This window comes from Eschrichtius robustus, chromosome 17, assembly GCF_028021215.1.
Source record: "Eschrichtius robustus isolate mEscRob2 chromosome 17, mEscRob2.pri, whole genome shotgun sequence".
Classification (NCBI taxonomy): Eukaryota; Metazoa; Chordata; class Mammalia; order Artiodactyla; family Eschrichtiidae; genus Eschrichtius; species Eschrichtius robustus.
Window position 1 is genome coordinate 70,405,751 of NC_090840.1, and position 13,604 is coordinate 70,419,354.

Consider the following 13,604-nt stretch of genomic DNA (forward strand, 5'->3'; position numbering starts at 1 on the left):
AAGAAGAACACAGGATGCTTAGGGAGCACAAAGGAGGGCCAGCCAGCCCAGCTTGGGGAGGCCAGAGGACACTTCCCAGAGAAGTGACAGGTAACCCAAGACCTAAGGAACAAGGCTGTATGGCTGGGGGGAGGGATGCGACCCGGGCTGTTTCAGTCCAAGAGAAGCAGGGGCAAAAGCCCCACACACGTCTTTGGGTTTCCATGTCCTCCCCCGCCACCAAGTCGTCTCAGCAAATGTCTTCCTGTTGCCCTTCTCCGGCTCAGAAGCTTTGCCTTTGCTGCAGAGGCTGGGAGGACAATCCTTCCTCCTGGTGGCCTCTGAATCCTGACGCACATGGCATCCCGAGTGGCGCTCTGTAGAGGGCATCTCCCTGCAGCCCAGCCCTGTCTGTATTTGTCCAACACTCCTGGCAGAGGCAGAGGCATCTTTGCTTTTGTTTTAAACTGTATTTCTGTCCTCACTTCACCTTTTTCTTCCTTAGTTCCTGAAAATCCAACAATAACAACAAAAGCCCTTTGGTTGCTGAAGGTTTTTTTTTTTTTAATAAATTTATTTATTTATTTATTTATTTATTTATTTATTTATTTATTTTTGGCTGCGTTGGGTCTTTGTCGCTGCACGTGGGCTTTCTCTAGTTGCAGCGAGCAGGGGCTACTCTTCGTTGCGGTGCGCAGGCTTCTCACTGCGGTGGCTTCTCTTGTTGTGGAGCACGGGCTCTAGGCGCGCGGGCTTCAGTAGCTGTGGCACGTTGGCTTCAGTAGTTGTGGCTCGCGGGCTCTAGAGCGCAGGCTTCAGTAGTTGTGGCGCATGGGCTTAGTTGCTCCGCGGCATGTGGGATCGTCCCGGACCAGGGCTCGAACCCGCGTCCCCTGCATTGGCAGGCGGATTCTTAACCACTGCGCCCCAGGGAAGCCCCTCCTGAAGGTTTTTTAAGCCCCAGTCCTGATGACCGCCGTCATGATGTTAGAATGACCAGGGCTGTGGAGTGTCCTAAGCTTGATTTCACAGCCTGACGAGAAAGCTTTGGGAAGGTAAAGCTTGCTGGGGTGCCAAGAGCTCCACAGATGGGCTCTGCCCCTGCGTCCGGCTCAGTCTGGGTGGACAGGGGGCCTGCAGCCAGAACAAGCCCTCCTCCTCCACCGGCCAGTTTCCCCTCTGCAGTCGTCTTAGGGATTTGTGAGTATTGTTTTTCCTCCTCTGAGCACCTTGTCACTTCCTCGTGATCCCAGCCGGCTGGGAAGTTAGGTGTGGTTTGCTTTGGCCAGTGGAATGCGAGCGGAAGTGTTGAGGACTGCTTCCAGGCTTTTAAGCACTTGGGTGCAGATGGCCTTACCTCAAGATGGAGCCCCTTTCACCAGCCCAGGTTCCTAAGAGACTACAAAGAACAGGACGTGCCTACCGCACTGACCTGCAGTGGCTAAGTGGTATGAGCAAGAAATAAACTTTTGCTGTTTCTTACTGCACCATGATCCAGCCTAGCCTCACTGAGAAAATCTCGGGACCCACTGATGTGAGGCTGGGCCGTTCCTTTGTGGGAGTGGACTCTCCAGGGCCCCCAGCCTTGGGCTCTTGTCCCAAAACACCATTTTCACCAGGGGACTACGTGGCTTTTACACACCTGGCAAGGCAGTGCTTGAAAGCCAAAGCAAGTCCTTATCCAAGTTTCCAATCCTCCCAAACCCAGTTTTGCCCCAGCTTTAATTCTGCTCCAGGCGGGACTCACACCTGCACCTGCCTTGGCAGGCCTGCTTGCTGGGGGCCATCCTGAGACGTACAGTCTCTCCTACAGTGTGAAATTCAGTGACAGCAGTGGAGTGCCCACCGTGTGCCAAACAGATTTCAGCAACAGGCAAAGAGACCCAGCCTCGCATCTGTCCTGGAGAATGCCAGAGTCAGCTGGGGGCGGCACCCACGAGAACCACCACTGTGAAAAACACGAGAGAATGGGAATTTCCTGGTGGTCCAGTGGTGAGGACTCCGCGGTCTCACTGCCGAGGGCCCGGGTTCGATCCCTGGATGGGGAATTAAGATCCCACAAGCTGCGCGAGGCGCAGCCAAAAAGAAAAAGAACGTGAGAGAATGAAAGAAATTGTATGATGGTCATGTTCAGGGGGGGACACGGTGGAAACACAGTCCCCAACCAGGGATCAGGGATCCTATTACCCACCTGTAGGGTTATCAGCCAGGACTGGGGTGTTGACTGGAATGACCATCCCTTCCCCCCAGGCCTCCCTCTCCTAGAAATGATCTGTGGCATTCATTGGGTCCTCACCAGACACTGATCTCTTATCTCCCTATCTGTCTGGTAAGAGGCCGAGGGCATCTCTGCAGGCCCCCCATGGATGGTCCCGCACACAATGGTTGCTAACTGACTGGTCAAGGAGCTTTGCTCCTGAGGGGGTCATTCAGACACCCCAGGATGACCTGCGCTCCCCCTCACCTTGACCTGGGCTCCCTGCCTCTACTCTGCTGGCCCTGCTGGCCTGGCCTGGAAGTGCCACAGCCGCATCTTCAGCATCTTCACGTGCTTCATTTTCTGGACTCGGTCCAAAAAGCTGTTGGACACAGAGAAACCGTCACTCACTTTCTCAGCTTCCTCCTGAAGAGTGTATTTGTGTCAGAAAAACTGTCATCAGAGAATGTAAATATTGCAGACACATGTATGAGTATAAACGACCGTTTTTCCTGGTTGTTCACTGCATATCCACTGAGATAGACATGCTGCCTCCCAGGGGCTCCATACTTCACTCCTCTGCAGGGTGTGGTGAGTGAGGGTGTCCACACGAAGATGCGCCAGGCTGAGTGGACAGAGAGGCCCAGAGGAGGTGGCCGCAGCATGAGGATGCAGTGTGTGCACAAGGCCAAACGTGAGGGGAGGTTGGAATCCAGCGCTCATAAGCGTGCCTGCCAAGGCCACCTTCCTCCACTGCCTGCTCACCGTACCAGGCAAATTCACACAGACACCTTCTAGGCTGGTGGGCTGGGCTCCGAGAACAGAGTTTCTAGACGCACCCACTGAAATGGTTGTTAATGAGGAACCCCCAAGCTCTCTGAACCTCATTTTCCCTGTGATCCTGAAGAGCACAAGCCAGGCCTCTCCCCTGACTTTTCAGAAATGGTGAGGACCTGTCCACTTGGGCTGCTATAACAAAATACCAAAGACTGGGTGGCTTATAAACCACAGACGTTTCTCACAGTTCTGGAGGCTGGAAGTCCAAGACCAAGGTGTCAGCAGGATTGGCTTCTCCTGAGGCCTCTCTCTTTGGCTTGCAGATGGTCATCCTCTTGCTGTGTGCTTACGTAGTCTTTCCTCTGTCCATATGCATCCCTAGTGTCTTTTTTTGTGTGTCCAAATTTCTTTTCCTTATAAGGACACCAGTCAAATTGGATTACGAACTTAAGGAGATGAAGTTGACAAACTATGGACTTTTGATGGTTTATTTTATGTGTCAACTTGACTGGACCATGGGGTGCCCATGTATTTGGCCAAACATTATTCTGGGTGTTTCTGTGCAGGTGTTTTTGGATGAGATAAACATTTAAAATGGTAGTGTAAGTAAAGCAGATTGCCCTTGTTAACGTGGGTAGGCCTCCCCAGTCAGCTGAAGACCTGAATACCACAAAAAGGCTTACTCTCCCCCAGGTAAGAGAGAATTCCTCCTGCCTGACTGCCTCTGAACTGGGACATAGGTTTTTCCTGCCATCAGACTCAAACTGAAACACTGGTTCTTCCTGGGGCTTGAACCTGCTGGTCTTTGGAACTAGACCACTGGCTCTCCTGGGTCTCCAACTTGCCGACTCAACCTGTAGGTCTTGGAACTTGTCAGCTTCCATAACTGTGTGAGCCAATTCCTCATAATAAATCTCTCTGTACATAAGTAGCTATAGATACAGACAGGTAATATAGACACAGAGATGCAGATACAGATACAGCTGTAGATACACACATCCTATTGGTTCTGTTTCTCTGGAGATTCCTGACTAATACAGATTTTGGTGCCAGGAGCTTAAAGGTCTTATCTCCTAATACGGTCATATTCTGAGGTACTGGGTTAGGGCTTCAACGTATGCCTTTTAGGGGGACACTATGCAGGCCTAAGAGGCAGGCCTCCCACGTCGGCCCACGTGGCCAGAGGAGCCCCGGCTCTGCACACCCACCTGCAGCTGCTCGCCCTCCGCCCCCGCACACTCCCCGGCCCCGCTGCAGGACAGCGGACACCTGCGGCACCTCAGCTGGGCCTCCGGAGATGGCCCTTCTCGATACAAACTGCTCCCCTCTACCAGCAGAGCCAGTGCTTGCTTCTGGTGGCCGGCTGCTCTTCGAGAATGGTGGCCCTAAAGTGGAAAGGCCCCAGGGCCGGCTCCCCGATTTTCCCCCCCAACGCCCACAGTTGTGCTGTCCTCCCAGCACAGCTCCTGTGAGAGGCACGCCAGCACTGCTGCTCTGGGAGCCCTCCCTGTGGGCACGGTGTGAAGCAGCATCCAGTGCAGAGTCCCCTGGCTGAATGACTCTATCCCCCGTCCTTGGAGGCCAGCCCTGGCTTCCATTCCCAAAGGGCCTGAATTCATGTATTTAACCACACACTTGCCCCCCACCCTGTCCCCCAGTATGCCAGGGGCTGGGCAGCCCGCGTGGGTGGAAACAGCGGTGTCCCAGCTCCTCTGCAGAGGGCTTATGTGATGGTGCCAAGAGCCTCCCTGCCTCCAGCGTTTGCAGTTCCCGGATCGGTGGTTTGCTGGGTCTACAAGCGAATGAGGGCGAAGGAGAGACGGAGCTGAGACCTGAAAGTGAGGAGGACTCACCTGCGCACAAGGCAGGAGGGGCAGTGGGCAAAGCTGTCAAGAGTTTGGCCTTTTCTAGGTGGGAAAGCCCTTCAGGGTAACAAACTCTGCAACAGTGTGAATTCCCCAAAGCGTTGGGACATCTCGGTGACTTGAGTTCACCTCCACCCTCCACGTTAGTGCTCGTTATCTCCTAGACCCAGAAAACACATATTGCACAAAGCTGAAAGGTTGTTTAACACGCAGGAAGTGAAACCAGCATTATCAGCTTAAAGCACAACCCTAAACCATCCATTCCCGGGCTCAGAGACTTTTCATAGCTCAGTATATCCCACGCCAAGTCAAGTTCCCTACCAGGCACTCAAGATCATCCAGAATTTGATGCTGGTTTACCTGCCCAGCCTCATTACCCACCACATCCCTTCACACCCGCTAACCTGGATGAACAGCCTTCACGTCCTCCAGGCCTTGGCCGCTCTCATCCCTCGACTGCGAAACCTCGCAGGCCTGCCTTCCATTCTCTGCCGAGTCTGCCACAAACCACCCCCCTCACCAGGTCCAGCTCAGATGTTACCACCTTCATGAAAACCCCCCTCCTCTGCATTCCTGCGCTGTCAAGTCCTCCCTCCTGACCCTTATTTGCCACTTATGTGGATGTCCTATTACGCCTACTAGAGATGGAAGCTCCTTGAAAATAGGTGTTGTCTAATATGTATAAAATGGATAACTAATAAGAACCTGCTGTATAAAAAAATAAATTAAAAAAAAAAAAAAGATGAGTTTCTCAAGCTTTTTCAGTCCATGATACCAAGCCAAGGCCCTTCCACAAACTTGGGCTCTATTAGATGACTTGCCAGAGACAGAATTATGAATTCCTGGTAATTACTAATGAAATCAGAAATGAAGTCCTTACCATTTGATTCAAGTCATTCCAATTCTGAAGACTAACACCAGTTATAAGAACAGATCAATGATATTCTGAAACTTTGTTTTTTTTAAAAAACAAAAACAAAAAAACCTCAGTTACTAGGAGAAAACTGATCCCCTTTAGCCACGCAAAGCATGAGAAACGACCTTAAGTCCTTGGTTCTCTGTCAACCTTACTGTTCTCTAGCACACCTAGCAGTCTTTGTTCACAGCAAAGCTTAGACTCTTTACTTACAATCTCTCTCAGCTGTGGATCGCACCTGAGTAGGAAAACTTTTGCACCTTTTGTTTAGGATAAAGCAATTCTGTGGTCTTTCTCCCTAGGGATTCCATTCAAAGTCTCATCTCCCTCCAGCTTCTATAGAGATTGCCTTACTGTCAGTAAAATCATTCAGCTTTTGCCCTGGGTTGATTATGTATCAAGGGCTGTTTGATGATTCAGAGATAAAGGAGACATTGTCACTATCCTCATGTAGCTCACTACCTAATGAAAAGGACAGAAAAGTTAAACGTGTCACAGGTGGAATGTCACAGGTAAGCACAGGGTACTAAGGGGGCACGTAGAAAGGGATCCAAACTGAGACTTAGAGAGACAGGAAGTACTCTGGAGAAAGGTGATGCCTAAAATAAATTCTAAAAAAAAAAAAAAAAAATAGGTGTTGTGTCTTATCTTTGATATCTCCTACAATGATGCTCTATCAAGGTTTTACAAAAGAATGTCATTTAAAAAAGAAATAGCCTTCTGAGACACAATATCTTATTCTAAAACCAAGATTGAAAGGACCCAAGTGGTCCATACCAGGATTCTTTGGTTGCAAGTAGCAGAAACTGAAACTAGCTCAAGCAATCTTAATTTATGGGTAGGTTACTCTGTATATTGGTTTCCGATGGCGGCTATAACAAATGACCACAAACATCATGGCATAAAACAACACAAATGTATCACCTTATAGTTTCTAGTTCAGAATTCCCACATTGGTTTCACCGGACTAAAATCAAGGTGTCAGCAGGGCTGTGTTCCCCCCTGGACACCCTAGGAGAGAATCTGTTTCCTTGCCTTTTCTAACTTCTACAGGCCGCCTGCACTCCTTGGCCCATGGCCTCTTCCTCCGTCTTCAAAGCCAGCCGCACAGCATCTCTCTGATCCTGACCCACTCCTTCTGCCTCCGTGTGATGGTTAATTTTATGTCAACTTGACTGGCTAAGGGATGCCCAGATAACTGGTAAAACATTATTTTGGGTGTGTCTTGAGAGTGTTTCTGGAGGAGATTAGCATTTGAGCTGGTGAATTAAGTAAGATCACCCTCCCCAGTGCAGGTGGGAATCATCCATTTGTCAAAGGCTTGAATGGAACAAAAAGGCAGAGGACGGATGAACTTGCGCTCTCTGCTTGAGCTGGGACATCTACCTTCTGCCCTTGGACATCGGCACTCCTGGTTCTCGGGCTTTTGGACTCAGATCAAGACTTATACCAACAGCCCCCTGATTTTCAGGCTTTCAGACTTCAACTGAATGGTATCATTGGTTTTCCCCGTTCTCCAGCTTGCAGAAGACAGCTGGTGGGACTTCTTGGCCTCCATAACCACTTGAGCTAATTCCTATACTAAATCTCCTCTCACATATATCTGTATCAGACCTATTGGGTCTGTTTCTCTGGCAAGTCCTAATACACTCCATCTTCCATTTGCTAAGATCTCAGTGACTACACTGGGCTCACCTGGATAATACTCTCTATTTTAAGGTCAGTTGATAAGCAACCTTAATTCCCCTTTGCATTGTAACCTAACATATTCACAGGTTAGGACACCCTGGGGGATCAGGACAGCTTCGGGAGCCATTATTCTGCCTACCTCACTCCAGGTGTTTCGTGGAGGTCTCAGCCAAGACTGTAGCTGGGCCTAGAGAACAGGAAGGGCCTGGAATCAGGAGGCAGCAGAGCAGAGACTGTCCCTCTGCCCCTTTCTGGGCATCTCTTTCATTCTCTTTCTGCAGACCTGCTCTATACCCCAGTCCATTTGGCAAACACAGCCACGCCCCGGTTTTGACCCAGTTTCAGACACGAGAAGACTCATTTCTACATCTCTAGGGGAGATTCTGATTGGCTCAGCTTAGGTCAGGTGAACCCTGCTTCCTCTCTCCCATCATTAGGGTCAGTGAAGACAAATATGGCTGCCAGGTTCCCAGAGATGGGGGGCAGGGTAGTCGTCAGCTCAAGGGCTGAGCAGACACAACATCAAAGTTTTAGGTGACCAAGTCATTCTGTGCCGAGGAAGGAGGAAAGGATAAGGAACAGTGAGCCCCAAGCAGACAAATGCCTGTCCTTTTTCTCTGACCTCATTAGCAAAGTCACCTGGTGGACACACTTCGATCACAAAGACAGGACTGGAGCAGCCCTAGGCTGCCCCTCATCAGGACCACTGTTTCTCAAGCTTTGGATTCTTTTGTATAATCCTCTCTGGTTTTTGTTTGCTTGTTTGTTTTCATGATTAAGACCTTGGAAAGTCGTGTATAAACTACTTTTATAGACGGAATTTCAAAAGCACTAGAAAGCTGCTATTTAAAATAATCATTTTTATAAACAGCGGCCTTGGATTTGTTTCATAGAGATTTCTACCCTAGGTTTTCCTAAAATGAAGCACATCTTTGTTGAATGTGGTACCTCACAGGCGGGGGGCGGGGGGGAGGGCACCTGTGGCGCTGGCAGTGGAGCTCTGAAGGGACTGGCTGTTGGCTCAGCGGGCTTCAGGCTGTCTCTTCAAGTGCCTGGGGCTCCAGGAAAGCAGCACTGGGCAGAAGTCACAGCATGTCCAGGAAGCTGAGCTCCGCCATGAAGGGGCAAACCAGAGACACAGTCCCGGAGCTTATGAGCTAGCGAGGAGGATTCATACAAAGAATATTCAATTACGATTCCATTAAGCACCTTGCGGGGGGAATAAAAAAGCAGGCGCTCTGACAACATTTAAAGGGGGGACCTGAGCAAGTCTGGACTCAGAATCATCTTGTCTGAGAGTGACCTTTGAGCTGGGATCTGTAGGAAGGGCAAGGTAATGGCAGGGTTGAGGGACCACAGGGAGGAGTGTTCCAAGTAAAGGTAACTGGATGGGCATAGGGCTTGGGTGGGAGAACACTTGCCGAGTTCAAAGACATGAAAGAAACCAGAGTGAGCTGGGGTGAAGTGGGCCAGGGCCAGACCACACGGGGCCTCCCAGGCCTCGGGGAAATCACTGAAGGACTCTGAGAGCAATCTTTATTTGTATAAGATCTCTTTGGCTATAGTATAAGATTGCAGGGGTGTAAGAATATAAAAGACAAAGGACTCTCACCAGCTCAAATACTGGGCATAGCCACCCCCCCTTGGGAGAAAACACTGAAGACAGGCCTTTTGAGTCACGAGAGGCAAGAATTGCCCTTGGGTCCCACCCCACCTACTGGAGGGCAGACAGACATCTCTGTGCTTCACATTTGCTCACCTTCTGAGTGATTCATTCATCAACAAGAGGGTGGGGTTAGGAGGCAGGCTCAAGACTTCTTTACCATAATCATTGCTCAGTTAATTACCTTCACCATCTGTGCTGGAAATGATCAAGATGACTTGTGTGTGATGACACCCAGAGATGCCCATTCTTCCTGGGTTGCCCCTTCCTGCCCTGCGTTACAGCTGGGGTATCGAGGTACAGGAGGCTGGGTTCTCAGGTGGGTGGACGCGCTGCTGCCAGGAGAGTGAGGTGGGGCGGGAGTGAGGGTGTGGGCAGATCCACGGAGACCACTCAGCGGTGCACGACAGCATTGATAGTGGGTCTGGGAGGAAAGCCAAGGGGCTGCAAGCTAAAAGTCTGGGCAAAGTTAGAAGGGCACTAGGATTAGAGGAAACCTAGAGAAGCTAAGAGAGAAAAGGGCATATCCAGGAGGCCTAGATGAACGGGAGGAAGGGGTTTCAGCTACAGAAAGAGAAATGGGCAACGTTTCTGAGCAGACTGCCTCAGCACTGTCAGACCTTTGGGGCATTAACCTTTTGTGCAAACAAAGACGCTGGCCAATTAATTCAGTGATTCTTCTCCACAAACATTTGGCGAGATGCCAGGTGTTCCGCCCTCCGGATACAAATATGAACAAGACAGTCCTAGTCCCTGAGTTTACAAAGTTTAAAGCGTCTCATGGAAAACAAACAGGCTATGACAAGACAGCATAATAAGGGCCAATACAGGGGTCAAAGAGCAGGGAAGGAACACAGCGCAAAACCTACCACCACTTGGGGATCAAGATTTCTGGAAGCTGAAACCAGGTGGAGACCTGTGAGCCGAATACGAATTAGCCACATGACGGCAGTGGGTGGGGAGAGGTTCCAGGCTGAGTTGCTGGCCTGAAAGCCTAAAGGTGACAAATAGGGCACATTCAAAGGTTGGGAGCGGGGAAAGACGAGAAGCCCCTGGGAGCCAAAGGCTGTGTCGTGAGGGGCTTGGCAACCACCGTCCCTTTGGGCTCTATCCTGCAGGCCACCCACAACTAGACCATAAACTCCACAGTAACCAGTGTCTCCATGGCAACCACACAATGCCTGTCCCCTAACAGGACCCAGTAAGTGATTATTAATGACTCAATGAAGGGATGGGGGGCAGTGGGGAGCAGTGAAGGGGTTTCCATACTTTTTAATGGTTCCTAAAAATTGAAATGCCTGTTAAATATACAAAGTCTTTTGTTTCACATTAGAGATAAATGACTAAACCTGCAATTGCTTGTCATGTTCTCACTCATACTAAAAGAGTCTCAAACTATAAACAAAACCAGACCTTCGTCTGTTTTGGGAAGGGGCCTGGGAAAGGGAGAAACGAGCTGGTGAAGTGGATGGGAAATCCTGATGACTTCACCTTTTTGCCCAGGGTTGGAATTTTCTTCCCTCTACTGAGAAAAAAAAAATTAAAAGCTGTGTGGGACTACCGGGCATATACCCTGAGAAAACCATAATTCAAAAAGAGTCATGTACTACAATGTTCACTGCAGCTCTATTTACAATAACCAGGACATGGAAGCAACCTAAGTGTCCATCGACAGATGAATGGATAAAGAAGATGTGGCACATATATACAACGGAATATTACTCAGCCATAAAAAGAAACGAAATTGAGTCATTTGTAGTGAGGTGGATGGACCTAGACTCTGTCATACAGAGTGAAGTCAGAAAGAGAAAAACAAATACCGTATGCTAACACATATATATGGAATCTAAAAAAAAAGTCATGAAGAACCTAGAGGCAAGACAGGAACAAAGACACAGACCTACTAAAGAATGGACTTGAGGATATGGGGAGGGGGAAGGGTAAGCTGTGACAAAGTGGGAGAGTGGCATGGACATACATACACTACCAAGTGTAAAATAGATAGCTAGTGGGAAGCAGCCGCATAGCACAGGGAGATCAGCTCGGTGCTCTGTAACCACCTAGAGGGGTGGGATAGGGAGGGTGGGAGGGAGACGCAAGAGGGAGGAGATATGGGGATATATGTATATGTATAGCTGATTCAGTTTGTTATAAAGCAGAAACTAACACACCACTGTAAAGCAATTATACTCCAATAAAGATGTTAAAAAAAAAGAATATAACATTGAAATGTAATTATAATAATTTACAAAGGCATAAACATTTTTAAAGAAAATAAAATATTAACCATGGGGAAAAAAAAAGCTATGTGGGACAACACCTGACGAAGTTTTTGGTCTATTACTAAATTTCACTTCTCATAAGGGAGCTCTTCCACCCAGATAATTCAAGTAAGCCTTTTGCATTTGAAGATGATGTTATACTGATTATAATCTGTGTGGCTGAAAGGAGAAGATAATCACCTGAGACAGAGCTCCATGGGTCTCGTGTTTCCGTACATCTTGTGAGCAAGGAAGGCACTTACAGCCCTTCATTCCAGACTATCTTCTCAACGATGCTTGCAAAGCAAACAGCCTTAAAAAAGAGAGAGTGTTCTCCCCTGGAGCACAGGGCAGGCCTGCTTACTGTTCGTTATAAAGGATCTGCGTCTCCTAAGCTCAGGGTTCCTCTCCTATAACGCACCCCACTGCACGTACACTCTTTCATTTGGGCTCATATGTGTCACCAGCCCTGGGACTTGGAGGCAAAGGAACTGATACAAATATGCTGAAGCTTATCCTGTTCTCTGGGCCACGAGTAATCAAGTCTCCTGCAGCATCTATGACACTGGCAGGTTAATGCGTGGGCTGACAGGTGTGGTAAAGTCTCAGAGCCTTCGCAGACCTCGACACACCCTTCCTGGAAATGGTTTACCATCACACTGCAGCATTCTTGGTCATTCCTGATGAATTCACCTAAACAACGTAGATACTTACATCGCTGATTATAATACAATAACTGTTTTAAAAGACAATAAAATCTGTAAGTCTCTTTTATACACTTTCCCAACAGATTATCTTCTAAAGGGGCAGTAGGCCTCACGTAAGTGAATGACAAAAACCTAAAAAGAAAACAAAAAACCAAAAAACCGAACACAGTAGAAATAAGCTGGGAGAGAAGCCATTTTTATAAGACATAAATAATTGTTTTTAATTCAGTATGTTCCATGATTAGCAGTGGATTCTGTCTGAAGTAAACCAGCACAATTAATACAATACAAGATGTTTTGCTCTGTTTTTAAAGGGACCACTAAACCAACATCTGTATCTCTGTATGGAACTGATTTTCAAAGGGACAGAAGTGGTCTTTGATCTTTCTGAACCACTTGTCTTCAAATTCTTTCGAAGACGCGATCACCAAGGCAGTCAGAGCTGCAGGGCCAACACACTTCACCTCTGTGTGAACCTCATCTCTTATTTTTTCTGGGACGATATCTTCGCCCATAACCTGCAGTAGGAGGGGAAAAAAAAAAAACAACGCCTGTCCCAATAACAGGGGAAGCAGACACGGAATGAAGACCATGCTATTTATCAAGCGTAAAGGATTTCGTACAGAAGGATTTCTTTAGCAGCCAGGGGACAACTCTAACAATTCAACATATCGAAAAGATGTTTATTCAGAAGCAGTGATCCAAGACCACATTTGTACAACATCCCCTACTTCCAGTCTCATCTTTCCCTGAGTAAACAAATCACCAAAGCACTAGCATGGCAGCAGTACCATTCAGGCTACAGGGAGTGAGTCAACCTTCTTATATCATAGAGCATCTTCAGCTGACAAGAATGCACCGCGAGGGATCCTCCCTCCTTGTAAAATGACAGAAAAGCAGAGTTTGCACAGAATGTAACTGCTGCTGTGTAGAGAGCACAGATCCCTTCTCTTAGAAGTTCTCCAAAGAAATCAAAGGCAGCAAACAGTCGAGCAGCAAGTAGCTGAGTCCACACTTTCCTGATCCAGAGAGATTCCATCCCTCCAGAAAGGTTACCAAAGCAACCTCAGGGACTTAAGAGCATGCCCCGCACTCTGAAGGCACAATACTGCTCCCTACTGGTCAGATCCAGGTCCAGGTTCTGCGTTAGTTTCTCTTTGACAAGACACCCACCAAGTTAAGTTCGTAAGAAGCTTGCATCTGAACTCGTCAAGTGATCAGCCCACCTTTGGTAAGGACAGTGAACTAAAATTAAGTTCCAAAACATTTCCCACGATTCAGCATGAAAAGTTAGGGAGCCATTTGGCAGGGATGTTGTAGAGGGAATTTGTCACTTGGATTTGGACTAGATGGTCCCTAGGTTTCCTACAAACCCTGAGGTCCTATGTGTCCATGAATACTCAAATTATAATGGATTAGAAACCCACTCAAAGAACGGGTTCCAATGGCTTTAAATCTTCAAAGACTACTTATTGTTTGAGGCGAGAGCTGACGGGATGAACAGCAACTGTCAGGATTTATTAAGCCAGGTTATTTTCATCAATTCAAAG

The 13,604-nt window shown here is 48.2% G+C and overlaps 1 protein-coding gene across 2 annotated transcripts in view; it reads right to left on the minus strand.

Moving 5' to 3' along the window:
* C17H8orf76 (chromosome 17 C8orf76 homolog) overlaps positions 1–13,604 on the minus strand; it is a 41,996-nt gene that overhangs the window by 5,436 nt on the left and 22,956 nt on the right. The window contains exon 6 of one of the 2 annotated variants that reach the window (XM_068525305.1): positions 12,254–12,572. The exons of the other annotated variant lie outside the window; for it this stretch is intronic. Coding sequence (XP_068381406.1) covers positions 12,375–12,572 — 198 coding nt within the window. The 3' untranslated portion in view covers positions 12,254–12,374. Of the gene's footprint in view, positions 1–12,253; positions 12,573–13,604 lie in introns of those variants that run through there. 2 annotated transcript variants of the gene reach the window in all.